General features: G+C 43.2%; 1 protein-coding gene across 1 annotated transcript; it reads right to left on the bottom strand.

The window, feature by feature from the left end:
- Positions 1–8,668: 8,668 nt before the first annotated feature.
- Positions 8,669–15,229, bottom strand: LOC111163175 (cyclin-dependent kinase inhibitor 2A-like). Its single transcript, XM_022551666.3, has 3 exons — positions 14,722–15,229; positions 11,160–11,466; positions 8,669–8,901 (listed from the first exon to the last, which is right to left on the bottom strand). Exons 1-3 carry the CDS (start codon positions 14,845–14,847, stop codon positions 8,876–8,878), a joined length of 459 nt encoding a protein of 152 aa, XP_022407374.1. The 5' UTR covers positions 14,848–15,229; the 3' UTR covers positions 8,669–8,875.
- Positions 15,230–17,585: the final 2,356 nt, after the last annotated feature.

Below are 17,585 nucleotides of genomic sequence, written 5' to 3'. Positions count from 1 at the left end.
GACTTAAGTTTCCATCATTAGGGGAATGATTAACTAAATCTTACATTTATCCATACAATAGGTTACCTACAGTAGTTTAAAAGAATGAGGGAGAATCTTTCTGATTCTTTGCAAAAATCTCCAAGACATATTGATATTTTAGACAGTTATAGAACAGCATGTACTGTGTGATGCTATTTTAAGGGGGGAAACAACATGCACCAAACAAAGTCATGAAGTATTTCCCCCAACTTTATGAGGATATCAGCAATTACCTCTGGGGAAAAGAGTAGCAGCAAAGGGAAACATTAATTCTGTTCTATATCTTTTGAATGCAGACACATTCATGTATAAACTGCATAATATTTTTTAAAGCACAGTTTTGTCTTGCTCATCACTGTACCCAAGCAGCCTGCACAGTACTTGATATGTAATGTTTGTTTAGTGAATGAAATCCAAAGGGATGGGACTTATTGCTAATTGTAAATCCCGTGCTGGTTAGAAAATGCCCTGGTTATACCTAAATTCTTCCTGCTTCAAGCCCCGTTTGGTCTTCCTTTGGGAACTGCTTTGGGGAAACTGGAAGCCTGAGCCAGAAGTGTGTGCATGCGTGCACGTGCTAGCATGCATAATAATTTATATTCTTTATGTTTAATCCAGACAACAAGCCTGCAAAGTAGTCACCCTCATACCCATTTTACAAATGAGGAAATTAAGGCTTAGACAAGGGACTAACTGAATGACTTACCCTGGAGTTTTCTTTTTTCTCTTCCTGTAAATGCAATTTTGACAGTTGCAGAATTCTTACAAAACAGAATGTGGTCAGTTCAAGAAACAACTTCCTTCTACCAGTACTTGACTTGCTTTATTAGTTATTTGTTTTACTAGTATTAGATAGTTCATACATTTGCTTTTAAAACTGGCAGTAAATTGTATTCAGTACATCTACTTCCCTCCCTTGAGACAATAGTCAACAACTTTTTGTGTGTCTTTCCAGAAATATTCTATGTACATACAAGCACACATACAAATATTTCTAAAGTTTAATTTGAAGCATTTTACATACATTATCCAGTACCTCTCTTATTTCACTCAACAATGTATCTTGGAAATCATTACATATTTGCTAGATCTGCTACATTCTGGACCATAGCTGTACATGATTAATTTTAGAGAAACCTCATAATTTAATTAATCCCTCCTCATTTATGGCCACTGAAATTGTCTCATATCTTGTTATTACAAAGCTACAGTGGCTATGGTTATACATGGGCCATTTTGCACATGTGCAAATGTATCTGCAGAATAATTTCTAGAGGAGCAATTGCTGAATAAAATAGATGTCCCTTAAAATCTTTCATGGATATTGATAATTTTCCTCTGTAGATGTTATATAATTTCACTCTCCCCAAGTAATGTTTATTCGTACCCCACCTCCAACACTTGGTAACATTTCCTTATACAAGAGGGAAAAGACAGAAAAAAGAAAAGAAAAAATCTATTTCATTTGCATTTGACACCCAAAGGTAGTTTCTTCAACCTTGCCCAGGGGCAAGTTGCAGTTCCATCAACCCCCAATTTCCTGCAACTGTACTACTTTTCAACTGAAACTGTGAAAACTATTCCCCTCTCTTTTACTTTATACGTGATTGATCTACTTCATGTAGGACTCGGCATGGAAATTATTAATTCTGCTCTTCTATTTAAAAGATATCACTCCTTTCAAACTGATCGACCCCTCACAATCCTAGGTCACTTCTAAGGGCACTTTCCAGAAATTTCCACCTTTGGTTCTGTGGTGTAGCTACTGCCTCCTCCTGAGAACTATTTACTTGAGGTACTTTTCCTGGCAAAAAAGAAACACACTGTCCCCATTTTTTTCTTCCCCCCACTTTCATCAATCTCATCTCAAGTGTTTTCCTTAGGAAAACACTTTATTTCATTACTATTTAGCTTTGTGCAAACTAGTTTCCCCAGTTCCCCAACTACAAAGATAGACTCCTTGATTTCTAAGGCCAAATCTATTTTTTCTTACTATTCCTATACAAAGCTCGAAAATATGGCAACTGATAAAAAAAATTTTACATATTAAAATAGCTTTAAAATGATATAGCAACTAATAGTAACTTAGAGGTTAGCAGGTAGAAGGATCCTGAGATGTACTTCCTGGTTTGCTAACTTCAAATTTTATCTGTGACAACAGTTTTCTCACCTGAGTTATTAACAACAACAACAACAACAAAAATCATTTCATTATATGATTTATAGTAGGGAGCACTATTTCTCTCTCTCTCCTCACCTCCAATAAAGAAAAAATACTATCACTAGCTTTTTCTGGGTAGAGTTAACATGTTGATTTGTTCTCTTATTCACTACAAAAATCTTTCTGGCAATCTTTACCAAATCAAAGCTATTTGGCTTGGTTGGAAAACAGATGTGATTTCAGTCCATTAAGAAATTTGTCCTTGTATGAGGGGAAAGATTTTCTCAGAAGGTAACTAGAACAGAACATTGGTAGATTCATGAACAGTACCAGTACTTTCTGTTTTGTTTTTATCTTTCCTTAGAGATGGTGAGTCCTGTAGTCCTACTGCCTGGCACGGTGCCTGGCATACAAGAGGTGCTCAATAATTATCTCTTGAGTCAATTAATGAATAAGATTACTTACGGAGAAAGAACTCCTCACATTCTTCCCCCTCAGCTCTCACATATCTTTTTCTAGTAAACTGGAGTGCAAACAGGGTAGGGGGGAGCTCCATTATCCACCTGAATGGAGACAGAGGTTAGGGAATGATTATTCTGTTTGCTCATAAATACCTTAAAGATATTAATAAACAGAGGAGATAACTTAAATAATTTCAGGTAGCAGTCCACAGGCAGAAAACGTAAATGCAGACTTGCTCCTTGGCTGCGATCCCTCAAGAGAAACAATTCTCTAAGAGCAAGCCGTCTACAGACAGAACTGGGGCAACACCCGATGATTTAGTCAGCTATTTAAAGAAAAAGACTATTGAGATTTCAGAAAACAGACTAAATTATTGTAAGACAGTTCACTCAAAGAAAAGTTCAAATAGAAAAAAATGGAATAATAATATTCACTTTAAAATATGTATGTTTGCTTATTGCGCGAACGTTACGGCTTAAATCCGGTACGTGAGTTCTGGGAGGAGGTGCTTCCTTTCCCGCCGGCCGCCCGGCCTACGCGGGCACCTGGGAGACGCGGCCGAATCCAGGGCTACTCTCTGGGGCCTCGGGCTCCCAGGTCGCTGCACCCGGCGCGCTCCCCACTGAAGCGAGAAAAATGCCTCAGTCCGGCAGTACCTTTTTTTCTTTCCTCCACGTCTGATTGGCTCCGAAGTTTCGTCCGTTATTACGGGAAAGCCCCGGCCTCCGACCTCCGAGCCGAGCTGCGGTCCCGCAGCCTCCCCTCCGGCCTCAGGGCCCCAGCCGTCTAGCTTAGAACCCCTCCCTCTTTCCTCTTCTTCGCTCCCTTTCTCTCACCCTCCTCGCTCTCTATTTTCTTTGTTTGGTTTTTAAACCAGAGAAAGCCGCCGAGTTTCTCGGCCCGCTCTCCGGGGGCCCCGGCCCAGCCCCGCGCGTTTCACTTCCACGTCGCTCCGGCGGCGCAAGCGGCCGGCCGAGCCGGCGCTTTGCGTGCTCTGGAGAGGTGCACATGCACGCTCTGCTCTGCGAGCGGAGCTCTGGTTGGCCGGAGGCCCTTGGGGCTTACAAGTGAGCGTCCGTGCTGCCCCTGAGGCGCTCCAGCCTGCTGACTGCGTGTGAGGAATCTCCAAAGGAGAAGGGCAGGGTGTGCGTGCGTGCGTGCGTGCGTGCGTGCGTCTAAGAAAGTTGAGGAAAGAAGAGCCAGCTCTTAACAGTACAAAAAAGAGAAAGGGGGGAGGTGGAGAAAATTTGGAGGGGAGTAGCTGACTGTTAGAGGGGGCTTCAGAGAAGTAGTGGGGGACAGGTAACCCAGAAAGTGGGAAGGCGGGGCATGGAAGACTTGCGTTCCAGTCACAGAGGATGTATGGAGGAGAACTTGGCACATCAGAGGCATTTTGCCATTCTGCTCGAAAGCAAAACAAAACAAAAATTAGAAGGGACGTCAATGGAAATGGCAGAATAAGAAGCTGCACGGGCCCATCCCTACACAGAAACCCCAAAAAGATAAGTGTCAGAATTGACTTTGTGGGAACTCTGGGAAATAGCTGAGCGTTTGTAGCATCCAAGTGAATCCTCAATCAAGAAAAAGATGACTTAAACACAGCATAATGGGGACATTACTAGCGAATTTAAGGGAATAAAAAGGATTATGAGAGAAAACTCTGAACAGTGTACACTAACAAGTTAGGTAACCTAGATAAAATGGGCAAATTCCTAGAAACACACAGACCACCAAAACTGATTCAAGAAAAAAAAAAAAAGGAAATCTGAACAGCCTTAAAACGAGATTGAATCAGTAGTTTAAAAAACAAAACAAACAAAAAACCCTTCTGACAAAGAAAAGTCCAGAACCAGATAAGATGGCTTCACTAGTGAATTGCATCAAACTTTTAAGGAACAATTAACACTAATCCTTTTCAAACTCTTCTAAGAATAGAAAAGCAGTGAACACTTCCTAACTCATTTGATGGGGCCAGCATTACCTGATGCCAAAACCAGAGACATCACAAGAAAAGGAAATTTCAGACCAATATCCCCTATGAATATAGATGCAAAAAATCCTCAATAAAATCCTTGCAAACCAAATCCAGCAAAATGTTAAAAGAATTACACACCATGACTAAATGATATTTATTTCAGGAGGGATTCAACATACAAAAATCAATCAATGTAATATACAGTATTAATAGAATGAAGGAAAAACGTGACCATCTCAACCGATGCAGAAGAATAATTTGACAAAATCCAACACTTTTTCAGGATAAAAACATTCAACAAACTAGGAATAAAGAGAACTTCCTCAATCTGATTAAGGGCATTTATGAAAAAAAAAAAAACTACAACTAACATCAATAGTGAAAGACTGAAAATTTCCGCCTAAGGTCAGGAACAACAACAACAAAAAGAATGCCTGCTTTTGCTTCTTCTATTCAAAATTGTATAAGCAGCATTGTCCTGAAAGTTCTAACTTGAGCAATAAGGCAAGAAAAAAGAAATAAGAGGCACCCTGGTGGTCCAGTGGGTAAGACTCTGCACTCCCAATGCAGGGGGCCTGGGTTTGATCCCTGGTCAGGGAACTAGATCCCACATGCCACAACTAAGGAGCCCATGTGCCACAACTGGGACCTGGTGCAGCCTAAATACATAAATAAATAAATATTAAGGAAAAAAAAGAAACAAAAGGCATCCAAATTAGAAAAAAACAAGTAAAACTACCCCTCTTTGCAGCTGACATGATCTTATATAGAAAATCATAAAGAATCCACAAAAAACTATTAGGGCTAATAAACAAATTCAGTGAAACTTCAGGATAAAAGATCAACACATGAAAATTAATTGTATTTCTAAACACTAGCAATGAACAATCCAGATAGGAATCTGAGAAAATTCAATTTTCAGTACCATCAAAAAGAATAAAATACTTAGAAATAAATTTAACCAAATAGGTGCAATACATGTACACTGAAAACTACAAAACATTGTTGAATTAAAGAAGACCTAAATGAATGGAAAGACATCCTGTGTTCATGAATTAGAAGACTTAATAGTGTCAAGATGGCAAAAGTACCTAAAGTAATCTACATGTCCAGTGCAATCCTTATGAAAATCCCAATGGCCTTTTTTTGGTAAATGAAAAACCTGATCCTGAAACTTACATGAAATTGCAAGGGAACCCAGATACAAACTTGGAACAGGTCAACATTATTTTGAAAAGAAGAACAGAAATGGAATACTCACACCCCCCAATTTCAAAACATACTGCAAAGCTACAGTAATCAAAGCAGTGTGGAACAGACATTAAAAATACACATATATCTCAGTGGAATATGATTGAGAATCCAGAAATAAACCAATACATCTATACTCAATCGATTTTTGACAAGAATCCCAAGCCATTCAATTGACAAAGAACAGTCTCATTAACAAATGGTGATAGGACAACTGGAGGTCCACTTGCAAGGGAAGGTAGAACCCTACCTTACACCATATGCAAAAAAAGACATCGAAATGCATCAAAGACTTAAGTGTGAGCTATAAAACTCTAAGAGTCATGGAAGAAAACATAGAGGTAAATCTTCAACAAGGACCTACTATATAGCAAAGGGAACTCTGCTCAATATTATGTAACAACCTAAACAGAAAAAGAATTTGAAAAAGAATAGATACATGTATATGTATAACTGAATCACTTTGCTGTACACCTGAAACTAACACAACATTGTTAATCAACTCTACTCCAATATAAAATACAAAGTTAAAAAAAATAAAACATAGAGGTAAATATTTGTGACCTTGGATTTGGTAATGGAGTCTTGGATATGACACCAAAAGCATAAGCAACAAACAAAAAAAACAAAATTAATTAGGCTTCATCAAAACTAAAATCTTTTGTGCATAAAAGGACACTCTCGGGACTTCCCTGGTGGTGCAGTGGATAAGACTCCACGCTCCCAATGTCAGGGGCTCGGGGTTTGATCACTGGTCAGGGAACTAGATCCCACATGCATGCCTCAACTAAGAGTTTGCATGACACAACTAAGGAGCCCATGTGCCGCAAGTAAGGAGCCCACTTGCTGCAACTAAGGGGACTGCTACAACTAAGGAGCCCCCCTGCAGCAATTAAGACCTGGCATGACCAAATAAATAAATATTTTTTAAATAAAAAGGACACTATCAGTAAAGTGAAATTACAGCAGATACAATGAAAGAAAATATTTATAAATCATATATTTGATAAGGATCTAGTATCTATAATATACAAAGATTTGATACAACTTAACAGCAAAAAGAAAAGCAACCCAGTTTTTAAATGGACAAAGGACTTGGAGAGACATTTCTCCTAAGAAAATATACAAATTACCAATAAACACATGAAAAGATATTCAACATCTGTAGTCATTAAGGAAATGTAAATCAAACCCACAATGAGTTACCACTTCATACCCACTAGGATGGCTTCTAAAAAAAACAACAACAGAAAATAAGAAGTGCTATTGAGGATGTGGAGATATTGCAATTCTTGTACATTGCTGGTAGGAATGTTTAATAGTGCAGCTGCTGTGGAAAACAGTTTGGCAGTTCCACAAAAAGTTTAACATATTATTATATGACCTAGCAATTCCACTCTTAGGTATATACCCCCGAAATTGAAAACAAGTATTCAAAATATACTGGTATACAAACGTTCACAGCACTATTCACAAAAGCAAAAAGGTAGAAACAACCCAAACGTTCATTACCAGATGACAAGATAAACAATGGAATATTATTCGGCCATAAGAAGGAGTGCTACATGCTACAACATGGATAAACCTCAAAAAAAAGTATGCTAAGTGAAAGAAGACAGACACAAAAGGCAACATATTGTATGATTCCACTTACCATCAAGTGCCCAGAATAGGTAAATCCATAGAGACAATAGATTAGTGGTTGCCAGGGTCTGGGGACAGGGAGGATCTAATGAATATGCTTAATGGGTATGGGGTCGCCTTTGGGGATGATGAAAATGTTTTGGAACTAGATAAATGGCGATGGTTGCACAACATTGTGAGTGTACTAATGCCACTGAATTATACCCTTTAAAATTGTTAATCTTGTGTGAATTTCACCTCAATAAGCAACGGAGACTGAGGCAGCCCCAGCTGAAGTTGGAGCTACGTTCTGCAACATCCCTGCTCTGGCAAAGAACCGCGGAGCTGCTTTTGTCTTGGGTGGCAGTCAGAGCCACAACCTCACAGCCCGCCGCTGTCGAATTCCGGGGCGCTGGGCCGGCCTGGAGGACCAGCTCACGCAGGCCCCAGCGGGATGCAGAACTCTGCGCGTGGTTGTGGGTCACGTTCTGCAGGCTCCGCCGCCTATTATTGGCTGTGACGCTTTGTGCAAAATACCCAAAACCTTACTTACGGGGCTCGGATTCTGGGGCCAGGTAAGTAAGGGAAGTCTCAATCTGAGGTCTCCCTGGAGTTGCCATTTATCACTTTTTACCCCTTTTCATCGATCTAAAGTCCCAGCTTTTGACATTTCATTATCTGAAATCCGAATGTGTCTTATCAACTTATGGTATGCACTCTTACCTGCAGCGTTTTTCTTTCTAAGAGGTATGTGAAACAATGGTGAGTCTCGGAAACAATGCTATATCGGCGATTCAATGAAATAGGCCTTAAAATTTCTAGTTATGTGTTGTGTGCTTATTAGTTGATGTCCCTGGCCCTGTCCAGGGACATCTGTTCCCCCCGCCCCCCACAACTATACCCCTGGTAAGGTGCTATAATAGGTGCTCAATAAATGTTGACTGAGTGAACGGAAAGAACCCTATTTGTTTTAAATTTTGTTGCGCCTTGGCTCCGCCCCTTGCGGGCAGTTTGACACAAGAAGCGTCACGTAATCCATTTAAGCTTCGTTTTCCTAGTTCACAAAATGGCTGTAATAACCTCAGCGCCTGGCGGGTGCGAGGCTCGAAAGAGGAAGTGCCCGCTTAGATGTGTGCCCAGAGCCTGAGTACTGACTCCCGAAAACTCCAACACGATGAAAAGACAAGAACAGTGTCGGGGTTTTTTTTTTTTTAATTTTATAGCAAAATTTAAGGGAAGGAAGGGGGAGGCAGTTCCAATTTTTTAAAAGCGTTATTTGATGAATTGGAACTACGCAGGGAAGACAGATATGGTGGGGGTAGTTCTTGTATTCAAATTTCGACGACTGAAGATCAAATACGTAGTCGACGTGTCTCTAGATTTCAAGGATTCTTTAGGGCGGGACTGTCTGTAGACGGCAGAAAGAAAAAAGACATTAGAAACCAGAAGTCAAAGACGTGCGACTCCTCCCTCCTCTCTCGCAGCCCCCCACTGGCTATGCAGACACAGCTTCTTAACATCCACCAACCCTCAGCACAGCGTCTGTCTAGGGAGTCTGGACCCTCCCAGCCTCCGCCGCACTCTCGAGCCTTCCCGATCTCGCAGCGCGTCCGCTTGACCCGCCGGGCTGCTCCGGGCTCGCCAGGCCGCTCCCGCTCTCGGGACCCGCCCGACGAGGGCAGGGAGAGAGCAGCCGCGCAACCTGCGGGTTTGCGAGAACCAAGCAGGTCTATAACGAGTGCCAAGTTGTTTGCCACACACAATGCCAGGCGACTGGAGGTGAAGGGGTCGCCTTGCCCTTCGAACGTCCCCAGGTATCTCTTGCACCTGACGCACAGCGATTCGGCGAACTCTCATAACCAGAGAGCACCTCAGTCTCAGGGGCGCTCCGCAGTGTGAGAACCTTTCGTTCCAGTCGTATCTTCTTTCCCAGACCCTATCTCCCAAACCTGCTAATGGCTTCCTAACGTTTCTAGAACAAAATCCATGGTTTGACCTAACATCCTTTTTTTTTGACCTACAGGGCCATTACTACGTTATCTGGCCTCTGCCCTCCTCTTTGATCTCGTTGTGTACTCGCTCCAGCTGGCCTTTGGGTCCTCTTAAACTGCCACACTCTTTTTCATGTAAGTTTTTGCACTCGAGTTTCTCTGCCTCCCGTGGCTAATCTCTTCTCATGACTCAGGTTCTCTGACCACTCTTAAGATAGTCTCCCCGCCTATTCACACTTCACTCTTATCCACCACATCGGTTTTACAAACTCACTCTTCGAAATACAGTTATATTGCTTAAAAATCTACTTCTCAGAATGTAAGCTCTATGAGGGCAGGATTCCCATTTTGTCCTATTCACTTTTGTGTCTGATCTAGAGCGGGGCTGATCACGCAAGTAGGAACTTAAAAAATAGGAAGGAAGGGAGGGAGGGAGGAAGGGAAGGAGGGAGGGATCGTGTGTACCTGGGTTAAATATCTTAGGTTTGATTATTCATTTGCCTGTGGCCCAACTCGATCATCTAAATCCTTCTCCTCTTCAGCTCTTCCCAGTTCTTGCTCCGCCCAACAGCCCTGTGATTGGCCCCTAGTCCTATGCCGCATTCCATACGGAAGCTTCAGTTGGAGGAGAGAGAGGGTGGCAGGCTAAAGGAGATATGGGTGCCTCTCACACCCAATGCCTAGCACTCAAGACATCTCCCAAAGGTCCAGAGCAAGCCTTTCTACTCCGTCCTCCTAGGCTCGCCTAAGGCACGGGGAGCCTAGTGCCCCATGTCTGAGCCAAAATACCATAGATTTCAGTCTCTTCGAAGTCATGGTTTACCTTAAATTTTCGCGTAATTTCGTATATTGCTATAGATAGGTAGGTAGGTAGGTAGATAGATAGATAGGTAGATAAAATGACTCCCCCTTCAGAAAAAAGTCAGAGTAAAGTTGGTACTTTAAGCAGGTAGGAGTGAGGTGGGGGAAATGGGCCAAGGGAAAAGAAGTCCTCGTGGTCGTAGGAAAAGGCAAGGAGGTCCACATATCCATCATAACAGAATGCTTAAGAGAGGGAAAAGCTTAAGAGAGTCTCTGTTTCTCAGGGAGTGCAGCGAATCCCAGTGTGCAGACTGCGAGAGTTGGCGAGGTCTCCATCCCAGTCGCCCTCAGAACCCACTGGGGGAGCTCTGAAAAACTCCACCGCATAGAGCGGAAGGTCGGATTTAGCAAAGTTTTGCAATAGAGCCAGGAATGATAGATCTCTGCCAGATGATGCCACGCGCAGTTGGCTTTGGAAATTCCAGGGTTGGTTCAGCGACCTTGTTAAACTAGTGGGGAAACTGGGGGCCGTTGAAAGGATGCAGCTAGCCAGCTAATTTGCAGGAAGAGGGGCCACTAGACCTCTAGCCTCCGGAGTGCTCAATTTTCCACCGTCTGGTTCTCAAGTGTTTAGGGGATGGGAGGCACGGTTTATGGGATGGGCTTTAGCGTGCGACAGTCCATCTTGGGCTATTTCCCGTCTGCAGTCCTAACGAGGCAGCGCGATCGGGAGACTGGAGTTGTCCCGCGGGTTGGCAGGGTGAGCTGAGGTAGGACCAAATACCCTAGTCTCCTGGGCCCAACTTTCTTTTCCGAAAAGTGAGTGCGCTGGGCTGCGGAAGCTGAGTTCAAACTCGTGGATCAGCCACCTCACCTGCGGGACCTTCCGCGGAGTCTGCGCGGGCGTGGCTCCCGCCTTCGGTGCCCCCTGCAGCCGCGCGCAGGTAGCGGGCGACGTCGCGGTGGCCCCGCTCCTCAGCCAGGTCCACGGGCAGGCGGCCCCAGGCGTCGCGCACGTCCAGCTGCGCCCCGGCTCGGTGCAGCGCCACCAACGTGTCCAGGAAGCCCTCCCGGGCGGCGTCGTGCACGGGTCGGGTGAGGGTGGCGGGGTCCGCGCAGTTGGGGTCCGCACCGTGGAGCAGCAGCAGCTCGGCCACGCGGGCGCTGCCCATCATCATGACCTGTCGGAGAGAGCAGAGCGGTCAGGACCGGGGTGGGGACAAGGGCAGGATTAAAGAAACTATTTGCGGAGCCCCCAGCCCGTGCAGACGCCCTTACAAGCCACAGGTGTCTAGTTACTACTTTCTTTCAGTTACCAGCTCGCTTAGCCAGTTCTCCTACCTATTCCATTTTTCTGTACACATTCTATTCTCCAACGTTCTGCAGGGTTCCAGCCACGCACAGAAAACTGCCAGAGTCACAGACAACAGCAAAAGGGTGAGGAACAAGCTGGCTTTTACTACAGCCTAACCTCCTCTATTTTCTTCCTCATTTTGATATGAAATTATGTAAGGCTTGGAGATTTTCTATGGTTCACTGCTGTATATCCAAGCCCAGAACGTGGTAATTGTTTAAAAGCAAAAATGAAAAAGAAAAAAAATGACAAAAACTTAATTCTTGCAAAACTTTAAGCTACCCTTGGTTTCCCTGAACGTTAAACTTCAATTTCTTTAAGAATAAAATGAGAAAGTTTGTCTAACCAGCCCTAAAATTCCTTCTTCTGGTAAACTAAATAATGCCCCCCAAAGATGTCCACTTGCTAACACTCAAAAGCTGTGAATATATTACCTTATATGGCAAAGGGGACTTTGCAGATGTGGTTAAATTAAGGATTTTGAGGGAGATTAACTTGTATTGTCAGGGTGGGCTCAACTTAATTACAAGTTTCCTTATAAAAAGGACACAGTCAGAGAGAAGATATAAGAATGGAAGCAGAGGTCAGAGAGAAGATGCAGGGGCCAAGAGCCAAGGAAAGTTGACTGTCACTAGACGTTAGAAAAGACAAGGAAATGGATTTTTCCTTAGAACTCCCAACAGGAGTGCAACCCCGTGGATCCATTTTAGACTTCTGACTTCCAGAAACATAAAATAGTAAATTTATGTTGATACTAAATTTGTGGTAATTTGTTATAGCAGAAATAGGAAACTCAGACACCTTCCAAGATTACACTCTGAGAGTTCATTAAGTAGGGGGTGCTCACCTCATTTGGCTCCTAAATAATCTTTGATACAAAGCCATTACTAAAGAGGAATTTTGAAATGGTGTTCACAATCACGGCAACCTTACAGTTTGAGTGTTACATGGTGGGTGGTGGTGGTAGACTATTCTTTTTTTAGGGTAACCATTATTTGGTTATATTAGCTAGACCATAGTGACTGTATAAAGAGGAATTACTTATTTTTAGTTACATTCTGTATTAAACACAAATTAATCTGTCCAAACCAATCATAACAGAATCATACCAAGTTACAGTATGTTTGTTGATTCATGTCCTGGAGAAAGTGAAACTGATTTAATTTTCAAAAAGAGAGAGAAAATATAAGTGAACCAACTTACAGCTACAAAAAGAAAGAAAAACTAATGCAGTGCATTAGAAGAAAGAATTGTTTTAAAAGAAAAACTGGTGAAACTGTCACAATATTATTAACTACTTATTTACACTATTAGATTTCTAATAGATTATGGGTTAATTTCCAAAACAAAGGGGCCACACCCAAGGATGATGTCATAATGTTTTGGAAGCTCTACTGCAAGTGCCAGAGCTAGTACATGTCTGTACACTTCCATTCCCGTATATAATGCAAGTGAAAATATATTAGTTGGGTTGGATAAATAAAGTCCTTCATCTTAGTCATAAAACTGGTTTTAAATGTTTTATTATATGCCACAGTAACATAACATTTAAATACTTAAAAAATAGCAATCCAAAGCAAAAAGAAACTTAATCAAACAAACTAATATTTATAGGGTGCCTAAGTTAACTTGATGACCTAAATTTAATTTAGTAATTAAAATTTTTCTATAAACTAAGTATTTTTCTATTAAACACAAATTTGGTTAGGGTTCAAAACTAAAATCATACCCCCTTTTGTTTATGCTTTCATCCTATTTTAAAAATGATTTAAAATTAATTATCCAACTTTCTTTTTGTATTTAAACAATAAGGTCTCATCTAACACCTTCTAGAACTCGAAGGCTGAACGCCCAGTCTGCAAGGTGCTGGCAAAATTTTAGAGATATCTAATTATGACTCAGGCATGCATTTTTTAAAAAGGACTCAATGCTTCTCTTCTACAACCATTCAACCTTTCTCTCCCCAAATCTCTCCACATTTCAAATCCCAAATAATCTCAAATTTGAAATCATTTTAGTTTTATTTTTATGTCTGTATCTAAAAGTGTGTAAAATTTATCCTGTGTAGCATAGTTTCAGGAAAGGAAGATTCACTTGTGAAATCTGTTAAGTTCCAAGTGGAGTTACTTTTCCTTTGTCTTGTTAGGCTGCAGTTTTTGCAATGTGCATTTGCTTCATATAAATTTTGTTTTTCAGAATCAGAAATCATTGTCAAAACTGGGCGTACAACAAGGGTAGTGACTGCCAAGAAGAATGTGTCTTTAGCCTCAGATTTAGGAAGTTAGTGAAGGCGAAAAACAACAGAAAAATGAACTCAACACACCCTCGCACACACAAAACTAGAGTGGGGAGGGGAGAAATGACATTTTTAAACTCTGAGGAATTGAAAACTCTCAAATAAATTAACCTATATCAAGTAAGTTTAAAATACCCAAAATGATAGGAGATACTCCCCAAGTGGTTAACTAAATTGACAGCATTATTTCAGGCAAGGTTACATTAACGTTTTTCTTCAGATATGTCTATTTCCTAACAAGCATATATTTTCCTTACTCGGTTAAAAAAAATAAACACGATGTGTAGTTACTTCTGAAAAATTTCAATCGACCTTTATTCCAACATACACAGCAGGAGATTTCCACTGAAATCCCTCCCCCCACTCCCAACAAAGAAGATGATCAGCTCCATTCCCCATTCAGTGAGTTCGGGGTTAAGTGGTCCAGCAAATCTTCCATTTCTTTAAACTCTTACCCCAAATGTTCGTCAATTTCGCATCTGATGAAGAACATACCTCGGTTTATATGAACACAAATAGGCTCTCCCCCCTAGATCTTCATACCAGTCTAGAGATCTGAACCCCATGTGCCTTTCAGTCCTCCGGTGGCTTCCTGAGCCCCCGGGGCGTCGCCGAGAGGAGGTCTCCGACTCCGACCTCCGTCTGAAAACTTCCCAGGAAGTCTCCCCTTTACCAAGAAACGCTTACCTGGTTCCGATCCACTGGCCAACCTCGTCCTTCTAAGTCGCCCGCCATCCCCCCGCCCCGCTCCCCCTCCACCTTCCCGCGGCAGGCCTGCCGACCTACCTGAATCGGGCTCCGACCGTAACGGTTCGGCGCGTGGGCCGGCGCCCCCGCCTCGAGCAGCGCTCGCACCTCATCAGCCCGGCCCCGGGCGGCGGCGGTAGCCAGCCAGTCAGCCGAGGTCTCCATGCTGCTCCCCAACGCTCGCCCCTCGCTCCCTCACTCTCCCTCTCCCGCCTCCTTGGAGCGCAGGCGGCCCGCCCCGGCCGCCCGGGAGCAGCCCGCCCCTCCTTTCTCCTCCTCCAGGGCCCGCGGAAGCGGCCCCCAGACTCCGCTCCTCGACTCCTCCCGCGGACTCTTTCCACCCCGGAGAGCGCCCTCCACGCGTTCTTCCAGGAGGCGCCTTTTGCTCCCAACGCGCTGCAAATGAGACACCGCTGAACGGGCCCCACTTCATGCCTCCGCAGTCACGAGTCCTCCGCCCGTCCGCCTGGGGGCACCGGCCGGAAGCGGTCCGCCCCTGGAGCGCGGCGGAGCCCCGGCTGGAGGGCGCCCAGGGCCCTCCCACCTGCCCCCCTCCCCGCGTTCCCCGTGCCCTCCTCCCAGCGCTGCGCCCCCACCCCCAGCAGAGGCGCACGCGCAGCTCTGAGCGAGTTCGTTCCACCAAAGCGAAATTCCTTTCGTGTACACCCTTCCTGGCATTAGAGAGCTGCACGGGATTCCTAACTGCCAAGTTCGAACCAGTGTGTTTGGTGTCCTAGGCAAAGTATTGCTTCCTCTTTTAATCAGAAGAAACGGCCAGCCTGTCCTCGCGGTAAGAGCCGAGGATCGGTATCACCCATGCCACCATGAGGCTTCCCTTCTTTCAGACGACACACTCCCCCTCCAACACTCAGCACTTGGATATCGCGCGCTGGCTCTGCTATGCCAGAAATTCTAGCTCAAACGTTCATTTTGGAGAGTGGGCTCACCCGCCAGCCTGTGCCTCCCTCCCTCCACACACAAGAAAACGGATGTCGGGAGAGAGCGTTTCCGAGGCTTACACAATGCCTGGTACTAGTGCCTAGTATACGGGCTGGCTCCGAGAAGATGAGGTCTATTTAACAGGGATGGTGGAGATTTCTGCCTATAAGCAGATAGGAAAGTGGCAAGGGAGTCACTGGGCTGATAGGCTCCGTTCTTAATAAATAATTCCTCCTAGACCAGAAAAAGTGCTCAGCGCTCTAGGGGCAGAGTTGCATTCAGAGTTGATTCAGAGACCAGGCTCACACACTGTCCTGGCGCCGCTTCTGTCCCGCCCCCTACACCTCTCCTTCCTACTGGAAAAACCTTAAAATTTTCTTAGTTATAAAATGCGGGGGGGGGGGGGGAATAAGAGTCGTCCCTACTTCATAGGACTGTTCTGAGTTTTAAATGAATTGATATACCCATAAGTATTTAGAACAGTGTCACACATCCTAAGCTAATGCATGTTAGCTCTTAAATTATCCATTTTGAGGATTCTTTTGCAATCCTGTTATGAGACACAAAGAAGAAAATGCTTTGGGTAGAATTATCAATATTATATAAAAGGGAAGGCAAGAAGACCTTAATCACCGAAACAATGATAGACATCCTCCAAAAGCCGACATATTTAATGAAAAGTTTAACAGAATGAAGAGGATAATAAGCAAAAGAAAATCCAAGTTTCTAATTTATCCTATGGTTATTACACACACACACATATATATATATACATATATATATACACACACACACCACACACACACATATATATACTTTTTTAAAAGACTGGGTTGCTCAGGCTTTGCAGATGCCTTAATCACATGCTTCGTCTGTCTACTACATAACCCAGCTCTATTTTAAAAGTTATGTTTCAGTACCTGCTTGACTTTTTTTTTTAACATCTTTATTGGAGTATAATTGCTTTACAATGGTGTGTTAGTTTCTGCTTTATAACAAAGTGAATCAGCTATACATATACATATATCCCCATATCTCCTCCCTCTTGCTTCTCCCTCCCACCCTCCCTATCCCGCCCCTCTAGGTGGTCACAAAGCACCGAGCTGATCTCCCTGTGCTATGCGGCTGCTTCCCACTAGCTATCTATTTTACGTTTGGTAGTGTATATATGTCCATGCCACTCTCTCACTTCGTCCCAGCTTACCCTTCCCCTTCCCCGTGTCCTCAAGTCCATTCTCTACGTCTGCGTCTTTATTCCTTTCCTGCCCCTAGGTTCTTCAGAACCTTTTTTTAAGATCCCATATATATGCGTTAGCATACGGTATTCGTTTTTCTCTTTCTGACTTACTTCACTCCGTATGACAGACTTGACTCCTCCTGAAGACCCAGAATACCTGACTGTACTTTCAGTTGCTGTTAGATTAGGCAACACATGAAGTTTTAAGTGATGCCAATTAAAACACTTATGGGGCATCAAATCCATTATAAAAATCCATCACTGTGCCATTTATATTTTCCTCCAGGCACCTCTCAATCATTAGGGCAACAATGGTGTGGAAAATTCAAACTGTGGTAGAGAACATAAAATTCTTTTAATGTAGCTTAAGGTATTGTATCATGGGGGAGGTGAAAATAGCCGTTGTGGTGATGGGATGGAGGGAACAGATTTCCCTTGTAATATGTCCGGCTTTTTGGACTAATATCAAAATTAGTTCTCATCACTAAAATGATGGTTCCTAATCTTAGGGCAGGGAGAGTAGGCCCTTTGGAGAACCTGTTGAAAGCTATATATCCTTTCCTCAAAAAATAAAGTATGCAATTTTATTTAAAAAGTGTGTTTACTGGCACATATAACTTTTAGGGAATTCAGAAATTCTTCTAAAACTCAACTATAGATCCCTACATCAGGAACTCTTTAAACTCTCATACAATATATTGGACGGTTACTGGAGGAAATGGGTGAT

Source organism: Delphinapterus leucas, chromosome 6 (assembly GCF_059928025.1).
Source record: "Delphinapterus leucas isolate spDelLeu-1000000601 "Yukka" chromosome 6, BTC_Dleu_Yukka2, whole genome shotgun sequence".
NCBI classification, from domain to species: domain Eukaryota; kingdom Metazoa; phylum Chordata; class Mammalia; order Artiodactyla; family Monodontidae; genus Delphinapterus; species Delphinapterus leucas.
The sequence above is the reverse complement of the archived record's forward strand: the minus strand, read 5'-3'. Positions and strand labels throughout refer to the sequence as shown.

Bases quoted from the DNA above. Each gene is read 5' to 3' on its own strand.
- LOC111163175 (XM_022551666.3), bottom strand. From the start codon at position 14,847: ATGGAGACCTCGGCTGACTGGCTGGCTACCGCCGCCGCCCGGGGCCGG. The intron at 11,467-14,721 runs GTAGGTCGGCAG...TCTCTCCGACAG, and splicing joins ACGGTCGGAGCCCGATTCAG to GTCATGATGATGGGCAGCGC. The intron at 8,902-11,159 runs GTGAGGTGGCTG...TGCCGTCTACAG, and splicing joins CTCCGCGGAAGGTCCCGCAG to ACAGTCCCGCCCTAAAGAAT.